The 20971-nt window shown below is 39.4% G+C and overlaps 1 protein-coding gene across 16 annotated transcripts in view; it reads left to right on the top strand.

Moving 5' to 3' along the window:
• Positions 1-20971, top strand: part of AUTS2 (activator of transcription and developmental regulator AUTS2) — a 1215487-nt gene that overhangs the window by 556778 nt on the left and 637738 nt on the right. For 14 of the 16 annotated variants that reach the window (XM_035291973.3, XM_078354255.1, XM_078354245.1 and 11 more), the window contains one exon: positions 11833-11868. The exons of the other annotated variants lie outside the window; for them this stretch is intronic. In XM_035291973.3, the coding sequence (XP_035147864.1) occupies positions 11833-11868 (36 nt within the window). The remainder of the gene's footprint in view (positions 1-11832; positions 11869-20971) is intronic. 16 annotated transcript variants of the gene reach the window in all.

Here is a 20971-nt window from a genome sequence, read left to right as displayed (position 1 = left end):
TTCTTTTTTTCTATTTTGAGACAGAGTTGCACTCTTGTTGCCCAGGCTGGAGTGCAATGGCGTGATCTCGGCTCACCACAACCACCGCCTCCTGGTTTCAAGACATTCTCCTGCCTCAGATTCCTGAGTAGCTGGGACTACAGGCATGCACCACCACACCCAGATAATTTTGTATTTTTAGTAGAGACGGGGTTTCTCCATGTTGGTCAGGCTTGTTTTTAACTCCCAGCCTCAGGTAATCCACCCGCCTCGGCCTCCCAAAGTGCTGGAATTACAGGCATGAGCCACTGTGACTGGCTGCTTCAGTCTTTAATGCCCATCAGAGTGAGAAGGTGGAGTCAAAGAATGGTTTTTGTTGTTGTTTTTTTCTGCAAAAATCCCATGTTAGTTTTTATTATGCTTATTCTTCTTTCACTTCCTTCATTTAACATATAGAAAATAGTTATTGCATATTTTACTGTCCTTTTATACTAATTTTGTCACCTGTGTCATTTCTGTGCTTGTCTCTATTGGTTGTTTTTCTGCTAACTATGGGTCATATTTTCCTGCTTTTTTATATGCCTCTCAATTTTTTATTGAATGCCAGACATTATAAATTTTCCTTGTCGGGTGCTGGGTATTTCTGATTTCTATAAGCATTCCTCATTTTGGGATACACTTTTGTTATTTGGAAATTCTTTTTTTTTCTCTTTTTGAGGGTTGCTTTGGTAGTTTCTGGGCAAGACCAGAACAACCTTTAGTCTAAAGATAATTTTTCTTCCATGCTGACTGAGTATTCTGCCTAATGCCTGATGTATTAAAGGTTTTTTCCCCTGTAGACTGGGAAAACAAACTGTTGCCTGCGTTGTGTGAGCTATGTACGTTCTCCCTCCTTTCCAGTGGTTGTTTTCCTTGCCTTAAGTATTTTTCTCCCACAGATGTGCTAATTAGTCATCAGGTGTAAACTAGAGGGGAACCTTCCGCAGCTTTCATGATTCTTGCTTTCTGTGAGGCTGTCTCCTCCTTATCCTCTGCCTGTAGTTCTGGCTGTCTTGGCCTCCCCTTATTCTCAACTCTGTCTTCAAGACTCAGGGATTGCGCCTGAGTTACCTCCTACTCCAAATGCTGTGGCATGAAAACTCTCTAGGCAGTAAGTCAGGACAATTTTAAGGGTCATCCTATTTTTTATCTTCTCTCAGATATTATTGTCTTGTACTCTCTCTTCCCCAGTTTCTAAAAACTCCTGTTTCATAAATTTTGTCCAGTGTTTAGTTGCTTGAGGTGGGAGAATACATTCAGTCCCTGTTAGTCCATCATGCCCATAACTTGTTTTCAGCTAAGGTGAAAATTTTGGTCAGCCTTTCACCCACTTTAGTGATATTTTTAGGAGTTTTGGCAGTTGAGTCTTATTCTCAAGTAAGGCTAATCAAAATACTAACTTATTCAAGTTTTGTGTTTTTGAATAGGTTATATGAAAAGAAGAAGAAGAATTCCAGTATAGCTGGAGAATTTGACACATGGGTAAAGCTTAAAAAAACAAATATGCAGCTACGTATGATGGCTAATGCCTGTAATCCCAGCACTTTCGAATGCTGAGGCAGGTGGATCACTTGAGGTCAAGAGTTCAAGTCCAGCCTGGCCAACGTGGTGAAACCCTGTCTCTACTAAAAATATGACTAAATTAGCTAGGTGTGGTAGCACTCCCCTGTAGTGTCAGCTACTTGGGAGGCTGAGGCAGGAGAATTGCTTGAGCCCAGGAAGTGGAGGTTGCAGTGAGCTGAGATCATGTCATTGCACTCCAACCTAGGTGACAGAGTGAGACTCTGTCTTAAAAAAAGAAATAATAATAAACCCAAATATGCTTTCTTTTCTAAATTATGTATTTCCAGACCATGTTGCTGGGAGGGCATAATTGGCCACAAGGACTTTGAGATTGTCTGCATTCAAGGGGACATAGTAACTTGTTTAGATTAGTCACTAGGGAAAAGTTGGGGGAATAATTGAATATATATTTAATAACTATTTACGATGAGTTATTCAAGGGGGAAAACATTGCTTCTGACTTAAACAGAATTTTGTGATTGAGGAAGTTTTTCAGAAATTAGGAGCGCAACTTACTTAAAAACCTTTAATAAATCAAACAATCCTCTTAATTATGAAATGTTAATGGGCGTTTATTACAAACAGGCCAAGATTTAATAGAAGTTCTGCTATTCATTGTATGTGAGCTTAGGCAAAGAATGTGATCTTTCTTACCTCCCGACCCCTGCCCAGTGGAGTCTTGCTTTGTCACCACCAGGCTGGAGTGGCATGCAGTGGCGCAATCTCGGCTGACTGCAACCTACACTTCCCAGGTTCAAGCAATTCTCCTGCCTCAGCCTCCTGAGTAGCTGGTATTACAGGCGTGTGCCACCACGCTCAGCCAATTTTTGTGTTTTTAGTTGAGGCAGGGTTTCGCCATGTTGGCCAGGGTGGTCTGAAACTCCTGACCTCAGGTGATTTTGCCTCCCAAAGTGCTGGGATTATAGGAATGAGCCACCACACCCACCCCAGAATGTGATCTTTCTAAGCCTCAGTTTATTTATCTGTAAAATGGGCTTAATGTTCCATATTTTTTTGAGGATGACTTACTACTGTGCATTTGAATCACTTAGCATAGTTCTTGGCACATCTTTTGTGCTAAAAAAATTTATCCTCTTCTCTTTTGCATCAGATTTAGAGCAACCCTTAGGAGCCTTTTCTACTCTTTTTATTTTGAATTTTTTTTTTGTCTCTGTCAATCTGATGAAACCTGCCTGTCTCAATCAGTATAAATTCAACTCTTCCTCCCAAATAAAATCCTCATTATTCTTTTCCCTCTGTTTTTCTGAACTTCAAGTGTCTCTCTTATTTCCCTGTCCCAGGTATACAATTCCAGAGCTAGCATTCTCAAAGTCAAACTCTATCTCTTCCTATTTTTCTTACCCCATGCACTCAGTCACCACTCTCATTTTTCTGCTGACTTTATTTATATATTTTTGAGACGGTGTTTTGCTCTTGTTGCCCAGGCTGTAGTGCAATGGTGCAATGTCGGCTCACCGGGTTCGACGGATTCTCCTGCTTCAGCCTCCCGAGTCACTGGGATTACAGGTGCCTGCCAGAACGCCCAGCTAATTTTTGTATTTTTAGTAGACGGGGTTTCTCCCATGTTGCCCAGTCTGGTCTTAAACTGCTGACCTTAGGTGATCTGCCTGCCTCAGACTCCCAAAATGCTAGGATTACAAGTATGAGCCACCACGCTCGACTGCTGACTTTATTTTTGAAGTGATGTTTGAGTATGTTTATCCTCTCATTGACACTGCAACTTTCTCAGATGGCCTCATGCTTTTTTTCACAGATAATTTGTGTAGGCTCTCAATGATTTCATTTGTACTCTGTTTCCTCTGCTGTGTGCTGTATAAGTCTAGAGTGTTTTTCGTTTGTTTGTTTTTAAGAGACAGAGCTAATATTGAACTTTTCCTGTGTAAGTTCTTTGGTTTGCCTCAAGGATGGAGTCCCCACATTTGAGAGTGATCTGCAGAGCCCTCCACAAGGGAGTGTGAAGCCTACTCTTCATCCTCCCTTCCTCCTCTGCTTCCTCATCTTGGAGATTTATATGTAGTATCTCTGAGCCAGTGTTTTTGTTTGTACCTTTTTTTTTTGAGACAGAGTCTCTCTGTCACCCAGGCTGGGGTCCAGTGGTATGATCTCAGCTCACTGCAGTTTCCCACTCCTGGGTTCAGGCAATTCTCCTGCCTCAGCTTCCCAAGTAGCTGAGATTGCAGGTGTGTGCCACCATGCCTGGCTAAGTTTTGTGTTATTGGTAGAGATGGGGTTTCACCATGTTGGGCAGCCTGGTCTCTAACTCCTGACCTAAGGCTATCTGCCCGGCTTGGTCTCCCAAAGTGCTGGGATTATAGGCCTGAGCCACCACGCCTGGTCTTATTTGCACTTTAAAATCTTCCTACCTTTGTTTATTCTTTTTTTAATTTATTTTTTTGAGACAGCGTTTCGCTGTTGCAGAGTCTGGAGTGCAGTGGTATGATCTCAGCTCACTGCAACCTCGGCCTCCTGGGTGCAAACTATTCCTGTGCCTCTGCCTCCTGAGTAGCTGGGACTACAGGCATGTACCACCATGCCCAGATAATCTTTGTATTTTTAGTAGAGGTGGGGTTTTGCCATGTTGGCCAGGCTTGTCTCGAGCTACTGGCCTCAGGTGATCCGCCCTCTTCGGCTTGTCAAAGCCCTGGGATTATATGCTGAGCCTCCATGCTCAGGCCTATTTTATTTCTGTTCTTTGTCCTTTCTTTTTCTTTTCCTTATGCCAGCCTCAACCTCACTTCTACCAAACACTTCCCAACACACGGTGGAAGCAAACTCCTTTAATGCTTTATTTAAACAACTATATGAATATGACTCTTTCTACCTCTCTCTTTCAAATAATTTTGGGTTTGGTTGTTAGTTATGAGAAGACAGGAAAATATTTAATACCGTCCAAGGGTTCAAATTTATCAAGGATTTGAAACATCTCAGAAAATAATGAAAAGAGATCGAATTCTTAAAAGTCTTGTGGTACATAGTTTTCTAATCCTATTATTCTGTTAGTTATTTACATTTGAAATGTTTTTTCTTCTCTTTTTTTAGATACCCCTTCTCTTACTTCAAATCACCCTTCGTCTTTGGATTTTTATTGATTTGTGTATCCCACAGTGTCACTGTTCATCCAGCCATGCCAGCATCTGTTCTTTTCTTTCTTTCTTTCTCTTTTTTTCTTCTCTCTCTCTCTCTCTCTGTCTGTCTTTCTTTTCTTTCTTTCTCTCACTCCCACCTCTCTTGAAATCTTCGTTGAGGTTTTATTCCATGCCAGGTTGTTTCACAAACATGAGTCACTACCATGAATGAGCTTCCCTCATCATTATAATTAGATTATGTAATCTAATCTCAACCTGACAAGGATTCTTGGTATTTATTTCTTTCTCTCTTTTTAAATAAATTTTATGCCACATTTTCCTTTTGCTTAACTGTTTATGCCTTTTTCCATTCCTTTCCATGTATTTATGAATTCTCCTGCAAATGTCAGTATTTCCATTGTCAAGAAATGTCAGTCAAATTCTTTTTATTCATCAGGTATAGTCTGGGCATTTGAGGTTGAGTGGTGAACAAGATGAAGCCCTCTGCCTTCCTGAAGTGTCCATTCTAGTGGGAGAAACAAATTTATGAAAAAACAACTAAAATTCTTTTTTCATGCGGTATTTTCTGTCATAAACAATATGAGGGGCAGGAGTGTGTTGCTACTTTAGTGTGATTGGATAAGACCCTTCTGTGGCCTGTAATCCCAGCTACTCAGGAGGCTGAGGCAGGAGAATTGCCTGAGCCTAGGAGGCGGAGGTTGCGGTGAGCCGAGATTGTACCATTGCACTCCAGCCTGGGTAACAAGAGCTAAACTCTGTCTCAAAAAAAAAAAAAAAAAAAAAAAAAGACCCTTCTGTGTAGGTGACATTAAAACTGAGGCCTAAATAAATAACAGAAGGTAGACAGGTGAAGATCTGTGGAAAGAACATTCTGAGCAACAGGAACAACAAGATTAGAGGCCCTGATTCAGAAGCAAGGGTGTTGTGTTTGAGGGAAAGAAAAAAAGCTAGTGTGGCTAGAATATATTGAAGAAGCTCAGTGGCTGAGCACTAACTTCAAGCCCATGCTAATTTCCTGGGCTCCTGTAATGAATGACCACAAACTGTATGACTGGGAACAACAGAAATCTGTTATCTCATAGTTCTAGAGGCTAGAAATTTAACATCAGTGTGTCTGTAGGGCTGTCATCCCTCTGCAGGCTCTAGGGAAGAATCCTGGTTTTTTTCTCCTAGTCTCTAGTGCCTCCCAGCAATCCTTCATGTTCTTGGCCTGTAGATGCATCATTCCAATCTCTTCTTTAGATTTCATGTGGCTTCTACAGCAGCCATTGGATGTTAGCCTATCCTAATTCTGTATGACCTTAATTTAGCTACATCTGCAAAGACACTATATCCAAATTATGTCACTGTATTAGACTCCTCCACAGAAACAGAACCACACCAGAACATAACAGAACCAATAGAAAATTATTTATTATGAGAAATTGGCTCACACAGTTTTGGAGGCAGACAAGTCCCAAGATCTATAATCAGCAAGCCAGAAACCCAAGATAACCAATAGTATAATTTTAGTCTCAAGGCTGGTGGGTTTGAAACTCATGAAGAGCCAATGTTTTTATTATGTGTGAAAGCACAATAAAAAATTGATGTCCCAGTTCAAAGGCAGGCAAGGGAAATTTTCTCTTATCTGGGAGAGAGTCAGTCTTTTGTTCTTTTCAGACCTTCAACTGATTGGATAAGGCTCACCCAATTCAGGGAGGGCAATCCAGTTTACTCAGCATATCAATTTAAATGTTAAACTCATCTAAAAACATCCTCACAGAAACTCCCAGAATCATGTTTGACCAAATATCTGGGTACTCCATGGCCCAGTGAAGTTGATATACAAAATTGATCACCATAATCAAAACTCTGAGGTTTCTGGTAGACATAAACGGGGACATTGCTCAATCCATGAGAAGATATTATCTTAAAAGCCACTGGAATATGTTTTAAGGATTGGAGTTTTAGTTCTTATTTTAAAATGTTTATTTTGCCTTTTATGTGAGGAGCTGCCCATGAAGATGAGAGCAAGAATGAAATCAGAGATAGAAGCCAGAGAGTGTTGAGTAGAGATGAGAGCTGCTGACAACCTGTAGTGGCTGTAACAGAGGGTTGAATAATTGATGTTAGAAATGAGGTAGCATTTCCACACCTGATGCTTTTATCAAGTTGTTGTTCCACGTTTACTTGATTTCTTCCAACAGCTATATGCTCATTTCTCATTCAAATATATTTTGTGGGGGTTTTTTTTGGTAGGGTTTGTGTGTATATATGTGTGTGTGTGTGTGTTTATGTCAGCTATTAGTAATCTTATCTCCAAGGCAGCTTTCTTTGGATTAAGATTTCAGGTTTTTAAATCACTACTGGAAGATCTGTGAGTGAGCTTGTTTTGTGACCTTTGCAAGAAACTGACTTGTTCATATGATTCCTGGCATGATCCTTCTCCCTTTTACTCCCAAGAGAGAAAAGCATAACGTGAAGGTGGGTGGTCAGGGATGTCAGACACAATTGGCGCTTTGGAAGAATTTAAACATATTCCATTTAAATTAGCCCTAGGGTTAGAACACGCATCCCCACCTCGGGGTGGAGTACACATGTGTCCTGTCTGTACTCAGGGAGCTGTAATAGTAGCCATGGCTTCTCTGTGTGGATTTATAGTAAATGGAGCACATCTATTTTAGATGGATAATCAATTTTGAAATCCCTTGTTATAAGTATGCTGTTAAAACAAAAATGTTAACTTTATGAGTGTAATGAGTAGCTTCGATGATGGCTTAGTGACAGAGATGGAAGGAAAGGCAAGTGGGGGGAAGTGAGAAGAGGCGAATGAGTGTTTAATGAATATCTACTTGCAGACTTGAATGTCAGCAGCAACATTCTCCCTCCTGGAAATGTCTTTCAACTGTGCATCCCATTATGTTCCTGCAGCTCATGGTAGCATGAAGATTGAGACAGAGTGTGTCTCTAAGAAAGCCCTCCTTTACAATATAATGAGATGGAGATGGGTAATTTGCAGAGATTGCTGGAGCAGTGGTCAAATATGAAAAAAAAATCCAGCAGAATGAAAAGACCATATTAAACAGGAGATGACTTATAATGAGCCCAGAAATTGCATATCAGATAGCCAGCTGGCCAGCATTTCCTTATATCCCTGTCTTGTCATGCAAACCGCTAAAATGTTCTCCTACTCTTATTTTCTCAGCCTCTTAATAGTTCTCATTTCTACCTACCGCACTGAAAATATGAATGAAATGGCAACTCTACCACTTGAAGAAATAAGAATGAAGCCCTTTCAACCAGAAGTATTTGCCTAAATGTGGATGGATAATATTATTTCAAATGCTTTTGAAACCAAGGAAACTTCTGTTTCTCTCTTTAAAAAAAAAAAAACCTCCTAATTTTCAAGTCTTAATTTGACTCACAGCCTTTTCTGTATTCTGTGGCCTCTTTTGCTGTATAGTTTGGACAGACTTTGCTTGAAGTCTCCAAATATAAAAAATGGAAGTGCTCTCTTCTTATTGGAAATTGACAGGGGAGGCTTGGTGCAGTGCCTCATGCCTGTAATCCCAACACTTGCGAAGCCAAGATAGGAGGATCACATGAGGCCAGGAGTTTGAGACCAGCCTGGGCAAAAGAGTAAGATCCTATCTCTAGAAAAAAAAATTAGCAGGGCATGGTGGTGCATGCCTGTAGTACCGGCTACTCAGGAGGCTGAGGTGGGAGGATCATTTGAGCACAGGAGTTTGAGGTTGCAGTGAGTCGTGATCTTGATTGCGCGGTGGCTCAAGCCTGTAATCCCAGCACTTTGGGAGGCCAAGGCGGGTGGATCATGAGGTCAAGAGATCAAGACCATCTGGTCAACATGGTGAAACCCCGTCTCTACTAAAAATACAAAAAATTAGCTGGGCATGGTGGCACGTGCCTGTAGTTTCAGCTACGCAGAAGGCTGAGGCAGGAGAATTGCGTAATCCCAGGAGGCAGAGGTTGCAGTGAGCCGAGATCGCGCCATTGCACTCCAGCCTGGGTAACAAGAGCCAAACTCCGTCTCAACAAAAAGAAAAAAAAAGAATTCTTGTCAAATTGTTCAATAGTTAGTACATTATCACCTGTCTACTTCCTGATTCTTTACCTTTTGGTTACTGTCTCTTTTGTTATAAAATGAGAAAGCAGTATCAAACCCCAAATATACATCTGTAAATGAATAACTTACAGCACATTTCAAACAATATTAATGCTATTTCTAAACATTCCCCACTTTTTTTTTTTGGTTTGTTTTTAGCTTGATCTGTTGTTGCCTGTATTCATGTAATTTCTGTTTTGGAAAATTATTGAAGCTACCAAATATTTGCAGCCATATTTAGATATGGATTTACATAAAAATATATGACAGAGACTCTTTTGTCGGCCTTTTGGATAGCAAGACATCAGGGATATATGATGAATGAGAGCCTCAGCCAAACTCTGCCTTCCCTGTGACTGGTACCTTCTGTTACCTATGCTTTGATGGTGGGGTCCTGTTGGTGACCAGGCATAGTGTCTCACTGAATACAAGGCTGTAGTCAGAATTCTGGGGTTGTAGGACTGGACAAGCAGAAATCTCTTTACTTAATAGATGTCACTTCTGTTCAAATTCTCTAGCTATGACTGAAGGGAGTTGCAAGTAGCCAAGAAAAATGTGGTGCAAAGGGTGTAACAGGGGAGGAAATGTCAGTGCCATGGACAGTTGGCAAAGTGGATCAGAAGAGGATTTTTCTACATGTGTTTTCTGCCAGATCCAGAAATCAAAACTGAATGCCATGCATCTTTTACCTTTTTTAAAAAAAGAGAAGGGTACAGTGGGTTGGCAAATGTGAATGGCTCCTGATAGGAGACTCTGTATGCTTTCTAGCAAATGCTGAAACAAATTCCAGTGGATCTTTAATGTATATGGGGATCTTGTGTCTGTCTGTGTCCCATCGTTTGCCTGTGTTTGTGTGTGCCTGTGTCTGGGGGAGGGGGGTTATAAGGCAGGGTGCTTAAATGCTTTGTTGCATTATGTTAATTCCTCGGCAGTGCAATCAAATTCATGTCGTAATTAAAGCTGTCAGTTGGAAGGCAAGCCAATCGCCATGAAAACACAGCATAACAAATGAAGTGAAATGATTCTGCGTGTAGCTATACAATGCTTCGCCAGGCATGAAATTAAATAAGTAATTTGATGTTGACATCAGAAATTGAAATGATACCCACTGTTCCCTCATTCAGTCAGACCTGCATAAACAATAGCCAGAACAAATATGCACAACAAAGCCCTCTTCTCCACCCAGCTCCTTGAGTAATGTACAATATATATGCAAAATGAGCATAACAGAGCTTTCCGAGACCTGAAGGATGTAATTTTCTTTGGTATACAATAAGATGGTATGTATGTGGGGGTAGGGAAGTGGGTTTTGTGGGAGTATTTCTCTTTCTGGGATAAAATACATTTGCGGGAAGGGAAAGAAATGAAATAAACAAATCCCATGGTCTCTCTGAGTAATTCATCCTAAAATGAGTTTACTTCCCAGGGGCATGACTCCAAGCTGGTGGAGACCTAACTTGGCTTTTGCTTTCTTCTGCTGCTGCTGCATGGAGGGCTATGGGTGCCGGAAACAGGTGTTGCTGTCATATGGCTAGCCACTGGTATGAGAAGTTGTCTCCATGACTACTGTGGATCTCCCTGTGTACCATTTATGGGATTAAGAATGCAGCAGGATTTTAAATAACTGAGTCCAGTGAGCAAGATCACACATTTATGTGCTTCATTCCCCTGAGCTTGTGTGCAATGCTGAGATGAAGCAAGTTTTGCTCTGGGAACTGCATTACGGAATGTCCTGAAGCACACTGTTCTTGTTTGATGTAGATGTCGTTACACTACATATTTCCTTCTCAAAGAGCTTAGCGTCAGGAAGAATCACATCTGCCATATTTTTACAGAAGTCAGATTCTCCTGAGCCACTTTTCTTATACGTAATCCATTCATTTATTTATACATCCATTCAACAAGTCCTTATTAAATGCACCCTGTATGTAAGTCCTTGTGGAAGCTCTGAGAAGCAATGATGAATAAGCCAGATGACTACTGCTATCTGAAGTTTCCAGAGTAGGGGGCAGGACATGTAGGCAAAAGAGACACCAGTGAACAGAGTAGCTGTTGCATCAGGGCAAAGGTCATTTTGTTCCTGGGAAGGTGTAACATCCAACCCAAGCTCATCAGAGAAGAGGCTTGGCTCGTGCAGGGATGCTCGGCTGAGACCTGCAGACCTATTCACCATTTGCTTTATCTTCATTTCAAGCTTAATCACAAAGACGAAGGGGATCCTAAAAATTAAAGAATTTAAAAGGAGATATTTTAGGAGAAAAAAGAGAAACAAAAATCAGAATCTCGGGCAAGTTTAAAATACAATTTTTTGGCTTCTTTCCTCAAATAAGTGACGCCCTGCATTCTTTTCAGAATTTATGTTTTTAAGTTCGCGTGTGTCAGAACTATGACAGCCTAAACTGGTAATTCTTAAACGCTTCAGAAAAATGGAGCTTTTCACTGCTTCTCTTTGCCCACACATTCTTCGCATTTTAGTCTACTAATTACGTTTACAAAATGTCTCATTTTTGAAAAGCGCTGTGTGTGTACTAACTGGTGCCTTTAGGGAATAAACTGGCAAGTAGGTCATACACTGGAAAAGTCATCCAAACCCACTGGGCTTTTTATTTTCAAGTCAGTCTGGGCTTTTTCCTCTTGCCTGCCCCTTTGTGGCCACAAAACTGAGTAGCTTGAGACCAGGGCATTGAATGTCAGCAAGTCAGGGAGGCAAGCTGATGCGTGTCTGTTTAGTCTCAGTGCAGGGCGAAATGCCATCATTAATTCATTACCCAGCTGCCTGTCAAATAAATTGGCAATTACGTCCACCGCAGAAGCTTGGAATTCAGTAAATAGCACGTTAGCATCTCTGAGTTGTTGAGAGATGTAGAGGGGAAAATTAAGCAACACGGTGTTTGTATCAGTAGCAGATGACAAGGGGCAGCATACCCTGGTGATGTGATGTAGTGATGAAAAGCCTGCAAAGGGCTGGTAATGAGCTGTGTGGATTGGAACGTGTTAAAAACCACTGCTGATTTTCCACTTTGTCTTTATGCTTTATTGCAGAGTTCAGCTCCTTCCAGCTTGGGAACAGGCTACTTCGTAAGTCTATCTCAACTTCTACATACGTGCCTTGCATTGGCATTGATTTACTTCTATAATGATTGCTCACTGGGATGTGAAAAAATCTCAGAATTTATCTCTCAGTCCTAAAGAGCAGGCTGATTTCCATTCTTTATTAGGAATTGTTTTATTTTTAGAAGACATAACATACTGGGCCCTAAGGATCATAAGTAAGTGTGAGGTGTATATCTGGTTCCTAGCACCTAGCACATTAGCTCCTTACCTGGCTATGTAAGGAGATACAGGGAACCCTGATTAGCTTGTGCCACCATTTCTCTGTAATTGCTTTTTTTCAGTAAGACGTGTCCTGTGGTGGTGGAATTCAGATTATACACTGAGGTACTGACTTCTTGAAGAGCATCTCTTCCTGTACAATTAGTTGCCTGTTTTTGGTGGGGAGGATGGAGAATGGAGATGGTATTTTTTTAATGAATGTTTTCCCACACAGTCTGTGTAGCTTGCCTTTAGGTTTTCTTTTTGAAATAATTAAAATAATATACTTATTTTTGCTAAAATGCAAAGTTTACTTCTGAAACGTATTCTCTGTCCTTTGGGATAGATGGTGGTGGGGTGACCCTTCAGGAATTAGCACAATGTTGTGATAATCTTGAATCTAAAATTCATTCTCAGATAGCAATTGTCACTTAACTATATTTATTTATAATGAAATTTCCCGTTTTGGATTTGGTGATCCTTTTCAAGATACAAATAAAAAAGGATGAGAAATAAGCATTATTTGTACAAAAGGATAACATGTCAATGTAGAAGTCTGTTGTAATACTTAAAGGAACCATGAGAACACATGGACACAGGGAGGGGAGCATCACACACTGGGGTCTGTTGGGGGGAATAGGGGAGGGACAGCGGGGGGTAGGGAGTTGGGGAAAGATAGCATGGGGAGAAATGCCAGATATAGGTGAAGGGGAGAAAGGCAGCAAATCACACAGCCACGTGTGTACCTGTGCAACAATCTTGCATGTTCTTCACATGTACCCCAAAACCTAAAATGTAATTTAAAAAAAAGAAAGGAAAAAAAAAATACTTAAAGGAGCCTAATTGGTGTTCTGAGTGATGAACACTGATATGGTCATACCTCAGCATTTTCTGAGAAAATAGTGAAATCATGAAAATCAAGTAAAGTAGAAAATAATTACTGATTCACTTTAGTTGCTTTTCACCTTTCTCCCTTATGGTAATTACTCTGCTCTTCTGCCCACATATTTCTCTCAATGCATTTACATTAAATGTGTGTACAGCATCATTTCATTGATAAATGAGTATTTTCTAAGCTTAGCAAAAGTGACATTTTCTAGATGTTGACTTTTTTTGGTCTTAATCTCTAATAGGAGAAAAAGGATAAAGATGATTTGGACCTGCTTAATACAGTTAGCACACTTACCCTTGCTCCTGCTCATTGTGGCTGAATATTCATGCTAACAGAAACAAGCAGGATACATTCAGTATCAGCAGGCGAAATAACAGACGTAGCCCCATCTGGCATCTCTTCACACCAGGCTGGATGTGGGTTGAGATGCTGGAAGTAAAATCTGGAGACCGCGATATCTATTATCCATCCAAAAGCTGAAGTCTCTCCCTTTGATTTCTTCAGCAGAAAGAAGGCCAAAGCCACTACCTTAGTCCTTGATCACTTCCATACTGAACATTCTAGTATATATTTTTTAATTGTCAGTATGATCACCCTGAAAGAAGAAAGTCATTTCTGGAAACACTGAGATTTTCATTATGCTTTTTGTCACTTATTTTTTTCTCTCATTCCAAGAATGCTTATTTTTATTCTCTAATACATTCTTATGATTAAAGAGTCTTTAATTACAAGTCTATTAATAAAACGACTTTTAAAGCGCGTTAGATGAGCATAAATGGTTTTTCTTATTTTGGTAAAATTGCTCAGAGACTGACTTACTTTGCTTACATAAAAATCTGTGGTATTATTATTAGCTTACATGGAGAAGATACATACCAGATATATATTCGGCTCTCAACTATGACAAAAATGCCCCACTAGGATGTGTTTCCAATAGTGTGATTGTTATGTTATCAGAGTGCAAAATCTATTGATATTGTTGCCAAGTCCTCATGAAAAGTATCTTCTATTTCAACTGTCATTCCAATAGTATCAGATGTAATAATTTCAGACAGTAACTTCCCCACTGGTGAGTTTCATACTTTTAAGTGGAAATGATATGTTCACAACTTACATTAGTTCTTTTCCAACATATAATATACACTGTGCTTTGTGTTTGTGCTATCATAATAGCTTTTTACTTCTATCTGTAACGAAGGCTTAGCTTCAGGTAAGTGAAATGGTAATTTCCAAGTCCATCCTTAATCCTCTTTAGCATCTCTTTGAAATATGGATGGAGGCAAATCACCTTCAGAGTTGATGAGCTATTAATGCAATTGAACCATAACATGAATTCTGGTATAAGAAAGCTGAGGGCACTCACCTTCACTTTAACAATCTAGAACTGTTTTCTAGAACACTTTCCTGTGCCCCGACTTCACAGTCTTCCTTTGTTTCTGTTTCATACTCCTAGAGCTTTTGTTAACTGAGGTAAGATGCTGTTCATTGTATGTGTTAATAAAATAGACACTAACCTGAGCATACACATACACACCCTTAGCCAAAAACAGTATATTTCATTTTCAGTTCTTTTATCTGTAGTGATATGTTTTAAAGGGTTTAAAGGAGAAGCCTTTGTTTTTGATCTGGTTTTATTTGTTTATATCTCCTTGGTTTTGTGTTCCAAAGATGTCTGCTTAGGTCTGTCACTTTTCCAATCCGTTTAGAAGCAGAAGATTTGAGAAATGAGAACAGCAGCTAAAATCAGTATTTACATAAGCATATTGCAAAGAACTCTTAAACTAGACAAAATAGAGAAGGATTGGAACAAACTTTCTATATTTTTGGGAGCTTTTGAATAATGTGGGTGTTATACACACAGAGAGATAACATATATATTCATTACATACTCATGCCCAGCTCATATTCTAAATATAAATGAAAGTATAGACTAGTTGGAATCGATTTGCTTTTTTTTCTTTTTTGGCAAGAGTACTAAAACTTGTTAGAGTGTGTGTAGGATTTTCTTTTCTTTTTTTTAAGTCAATGCAGTGAACACATTTTCTTTTCAGTTTGAATGTTTTAGGCTGTATTTTCTTCTTAAGCATGAATTTGAGGTTTCATTATGCATAGTGTATAATTAATAACTTGGAATGATCTTTAAGACTACTTGCGTGACCTTGGTCACATTATTTGATGTCTCTGAGTCTATTTCCTTAATATCTACCTATTAGTGTTGCAAATATTAAATGAGATAAGGTGTTTAATGGAGACAGAATATCACACTATACTACCAAGTAATAAGTCCTGCCTTCTGTTTTTCATACAGTCGTGTGTGCTGGAGCAAAGTTGGTCTCATCGGGGGCTGTGCAATGCTGTGTTGATAAAAATTAATGATAAAAAAGCTTTTGTAATTTTTACCTGTAGAACAGGAGTATTTTATTATTACATTCTTGTAACTTTCTAAAGAGCCCAGGATTCTGTGTTTGATCAGTTATATACCAGTTTATTCTCTATGTGAACATAAAACAGATAAGGTGTTCATCCTTTGTGATCCTATGTGAACATGATGATGTTGGAATGAACTGTTCTATTAGCTGTTTACGTATTATGGTTATTCTCTTTGTCAGTTAAAGTTACTTGTGTATTTTCTTCCTCAGAAACATTAGAAGCACTTGGAGCTTTTAAAGACTGCTTAGCAGCTTTTAGGATTGGACTGAGAGGTTAAGGAACACCTGTTCAATATATTCAAGTTTAATGAGCTCATATCACATTTGCTCCTTTCTGACAAGAAAAAGAGAAATAGATGTCTTAGCATATATGAACACAGTAACTTAAATCAGTACAATGAAAAGACCAGTGAGAACATCTCATGGTGGCCAGTGGTCTGGTGCGTCATCACAGGAAGGATCTGGACTCATTCTTTATAGTACTTGACTCCATGTGGAATTGTCTTCTACTTTTGGGGCAACTAAACAGCCAGGCAGAACTTGATCCCTGGTGTAAGGGAAGTACAGCCTTACTTTTTATTCCAAGTGACATGTTCTGCCCTTTCTGGATAATTTTCAGCCTTCTTCCAGGTTTGAATCTAACTGTCTTAGAACCATAGCCTCAAATAGCTTGGATCCGGCTTTTGTAAATTCCAGTAATTTCTCTTAAGGATTCTCAGCTAATAATTTCATCTTCCTCAGTTGGGTCACATCTAGTAATTGATATACTTTAAAGTTATCAGAGAAGACAACTCACTTCTACTCAGTGACTAAAACTGCCACTTTATATAGTAAAGGGAAATGTGTAGTGGTATACATCTTAAAATGGGATTTGTACAATTATTGTTTTCCTGTGCAATTGAATTACTTAAGTTGTGTAGATAGTGGTGGTAACAGGCAGTAGATGCAAAAATCTTTTCATCCAGAGTTATAAAGGTCATAATGGGAATATTCATTGTCCTTTCTACGTTTTTGACTATAAACCCTTGAAATATCTCCTGTTTTCCTTTGCGGTAATTTGTATAACTTTTTTTTTTTTAAAGACATGGTCTCACAGTGTCACCCAGACCATAGTGTAGTGGTGTAGTCATGGCTCACTGCAGCCTCAAACTTTCTGGGCTCAGGTGATCCTCCCACCTCAGTTTCCCCAGTAGCTGGGAGTACACGTGCACGCCACCACACCTTGCTAATTTTTGTATTTTTTTTGTAGAGACGGGGCTCCATCCTGTTTCCAAGGCTGGTCTTTAATTCCTGGGCTCAAGCTATCTACCCGCCTTGGGCTCCCAAAGTGCTTAGATTACAGGCTTGAGCCACCATGCCGGGTTGTATAACTTCTAAAACTGATTTGTGGTATTTTGTTTAACTATAGTTTTAACTGTTCTCCCATTTGCCTAATAATAGTCACCAGTGGTGCTGGGGGCTACAACATCTATCCTGATATAGCTGCCAGAAAATACCTTGCTTTCATTATTTTTACATCACTCTAGTATATCGACGTTGGAAACAAACGATGTCATTCTACTTGCAGTAATAGTATTTCCATTTATAAAATATGGTAATTCTTGATCACTGAAATGTCACATCCTAGAAAATGTAGCATTCCTATGCGTGATGTTAACATCGTTCTCTAACAGTTGTTGGCCAGGATTCATTTGATTTACCTGATTTTTCCAAAGTAGAGAATTCTGATGATTCAGATGATTCTGATGTTAGTTCTACTTAGAAATAACTCCAAGAATAATTTTTGTGTTTTATTTTCACCTTGAAAATCAGTCACATTGCTTAGGCCTCAAAGAGTGTGTTTATGTAAAATTAAATGAGTGCTGTCATGGAACTGTCTTCCCCGACCCACCCCCCTACCCTGCCACCGTTGTGAAAAGGGTTAAATTTCAGTAGATTTTATTGTTAGGTAAGAGAGAAATGAATGTCTTTAAAAACGTGGACTCGTTTTTGTTTTTAAACACAATTGCTTTAAAAGATTGAGCTTTTTCTTTAAATAGACACTTCTGACTGTTTGTCTTTTTAAGTATTAAGCATCTTCTCTGTCAGAGAGATCACTGTTCTAGGTGACGGGTCATAGATGTGAAAAACTGTGGCCTTTCAGTCAAGAAGTTTGCTCTGCCCTAAACTCCAGTTCTTCCTTTTCTTTGTGATGCTTTTAATTTTTTTGTTTGAGATGGAGTCTCACTCTGTCACCCAGGCTGGACTATAGTGGCACAATCTCGGCTCACTGCAACCTCTGCCTCCCAAGTTCAAGCACTTCTCCTGCCTCAGCCTCCAGAGTAGCTGGGACTACAGGTGCCTGCTGCTATACCAGGCTAATATTTGTATTTTTAGTAGAGACAGGGGTTCACCATGTTGGCCAGGGTGGTCTCAAACTCCTGACCTTAAGTGATCCACCTGCCTTGGCCTCCCAAAGTGCTGGTATTATAGGCTTGAGCCAACCTACCCAGCCACTTTTAAATATTTCTGACACATTGTATTTATTTATTTAGTGGGGGTGAATTCTTTTATTAGAACGTTCAAATTAATAATTTGGTTTGCAAGAAAACTGATGCCATCAAGGAAGATGACAAATTACTAGGCAAATTTCAACAAAAATTTCTATAATTTATAAATGAGGGCTGAGCGCAGTGGCTCACGCCTGTGATCTCATTTTGGGAGGCCGAGGCGGATGGATCACCTGAGGTCCTGAGTTCAAGACCAGCCTGGCCAACATGGTGAAATCCCATCTTTACTAAAAATACAAAAATTAGTGGGCATGGTGGTGTGCACCTGTAATCCCAGCTGCTCAGGAGGATGAGGTAGGAGAGTCGCTTGAACCCGGGAGGCATAGGTTGCAGTGAGCTGAGATCACACCATTGCACTCCAGCCTGGGTGACAAGAGTGAAACTTCGTCTCAAAAAAAAAATGAGGTTGAAAATTCATTTTTTTAAAATAATTCCAGTCCAGTTGCCCTTTCATTCTTTGAATTTGCATATCTCTATTAGATTTTTTTTTCAAACTTTCCTGGTTGTCTTATATATATTATCTTTTATAAGCTGATTTAGCAGTGGCTAGACAGGATCAGATTCAGGTTTGAATTTGGACAAGGATACCTCATAGATAATGTGTGCTTCAGTTAGGAGCCATGTATTTAGTTCTTTATTTTTATTAATGTTAACAGCCATTGATTAGACTCTCTGTTCATTAGGACCTGCAAAATGGTGATATTGCAGTTTCATCATTATATAAAGAGAAACATCTATATTAATTACAGGTATGTGGTTATCCTGAGGTACAGTTACCACATTGTATTTAAATAAGAGGGTTTGAGCTCTCCAGAGAGCCTAACACTATTTATAAGATGTCTTACGGGTTTGAGTTTCAGAAGTACAGATACATAAACCTGGTGCTGACTGCAGCCCCATCCAAAGCAGAAGAAATAGTCCTCTTCCCCTCTTGCCATACGTGCTTGCTGTGATGCTAGGAAAGAATTTTGTAATTCAGGTGTTCATTCATCACCTGTTAAGTACTTACATTTAAGATAAAGAACATTAAGTATTTTAACACTTCCCCTCAAATAAGACTCTAATCTTTGTATTTATTAGTAATTAACACTAGGTAAATGAATTATTGGCCATTATTTACATATTGACAAATACCTATTATAGTGGAAATATTCTTGAAAATCTATATTTTACTAGAAATCCATGAAAGATCTCCAGTTAATATTATTAGGACATTGGACTAATTGATAAAGAATTGAATTGAAAACCTGCTCTCCAGATGGAGACTTCAATTCACTTTAGCTCACAAGTATGACTTAGATGTCTACTCTTGGTTCTTAAGTCGCATAACACATAAGCATGGCTCTCAAAGATTTGTAGCTGAATTTGAAGCAAAGCACCCTGATTGGTCTACGAGACGTACAAGTATAAAGGAGGGCCAGTTACATGTAGCAGGCTTATTGTGCAGATCCTGATGGATGTTTTGGTAGCCAGCGAGAAAAGAAAGGATGGAACAAAGCTTGAGGTGGGGGAGCAACAAAGACAAGAACACAGAGAAACTGCATAATAGTGTGGATTGAATTGACTGTATCATGTTTCTGGAGAAAGACAACTCTTAGCTTTTTAGGGAATGTTGTCTGAGTACACAGAATGTGGGATAAAGCCAGGGAGGTAGCTGGGTGAGTGATAAAGAGATTGTTCATACAGAAGGACGTCAAGTATAGGATCAATGACTACAATATTCTTCCTTGGAATTATAGTCCCCAGAAGAGGAGATTTGAATGTAGGAAAATTGTGAGTTTGGAAGTTAGAATAGATAGTTAGAAATTTAAATGTAGCTTAAAATCTAGGACATTACCAACAGGTTTGAAGTGACCTGTATACTATGCAGAAACACTTAGGCAAATGAAACTTGTTGCTCTTCCTTATGGTAAAACATTTTCACATTTTTGAACTGTAACCTTTTAAAATACCACCCTGAAGTGTGTTTTCCTCCTAGTAACCAAACCAGAATCTATACTAAAATAGCAATTCTGTTAAAACTAGAAACTACAGAATTAATTTTAGTTACCCTGGAGGTTTGATTTCTACCTGGACCAATTGTCTGCATTCTGACAGACTCCTCCACATGGCAGAGATAAACTCTCTAATTTCAAGGGCCTCAGACAGAAAATATAGCTGTATTTCCCATGTCCAGTTCTTACACGTTTTTGGTCATGTTTTTGATCCATTAACATTTTAATTTGGGGAATAGGATCAGTGAGCCAGAAGCAGACAAACCCTGACTAAATGAACAGTACAGTTAAATTCTGGTGAGAGACGTTTAAACATAAGTAGAATCTCTACAATAGGATGACTTTTCCAGCACACCCTATAGAAGTTGTCTTCTGCCTACACACTATGTTTAACTTTAGCTTCCTCATTCAGTACAAGGAAATGGAGAAATTTGACAAAAGATAATCAGGTGAGAAAGGATCAGTTGGTGTCTCTGGTTGCAACCAATACTTTTAACCCTTTCATTTTCTCAACATTTAAATGAGGGAATGGGCTGGATATTTTTAAATATTTGCTATCTACAGGTATCTTTGTTGTTGCTGTTGCAAACTCTGTTTAAGGAGATGAGTGGAAAACTTAGGTGCTTCTGATGGATGTGGGGAAATACCCTCAGCTGGGTCTCTCTGTCCTCCTAACCCCCATCTCTGGCCCCTCAGATTTAGAGGGAAAAGATGATTTCAGAGAAAAAAGATTTAATGAGCCACTAGGCAAGAGAGTTGCTAAAGGGCCTTAATTTCTAATATTTCAAAATGTATGATTCCCGCTGCCTTACAACTAGATGTCTGCCATGTGCAACCATTGCTGGTTCTTGGCCTCACTACCTTTTTTTGCTGTCCTTTGAGCCACAGGAATGCAAGGCCATAGTCTCTTGCTGCTCAGTGAACACTGCTCTTCAGTGTCAACGTTGAAAGGAGTCGTGATTTCAGTGGAGTGGCCACATCTGCTTTTGTTTGAAAGTAATCTAT

The sequence above is a fragment of the Callithrix jacchus genome, chromosome 2, assembly GCF_049354715.1.
Source record: "Callithrix jacchus isolate 240 chromosome 2, calJac240_pri, whole genome shotgun sequence".
NCBI classification, from domain to species: Eukaryota; Metazoa; Chordata; class Mammalia; order Primates; family Cebidae; genus Callithrix; species Callithrix jacchus.
Note: the sequence above shows the minus strand (reverse complement) of the source record. Positions and strands in the feature narration are given on the sequence as shown.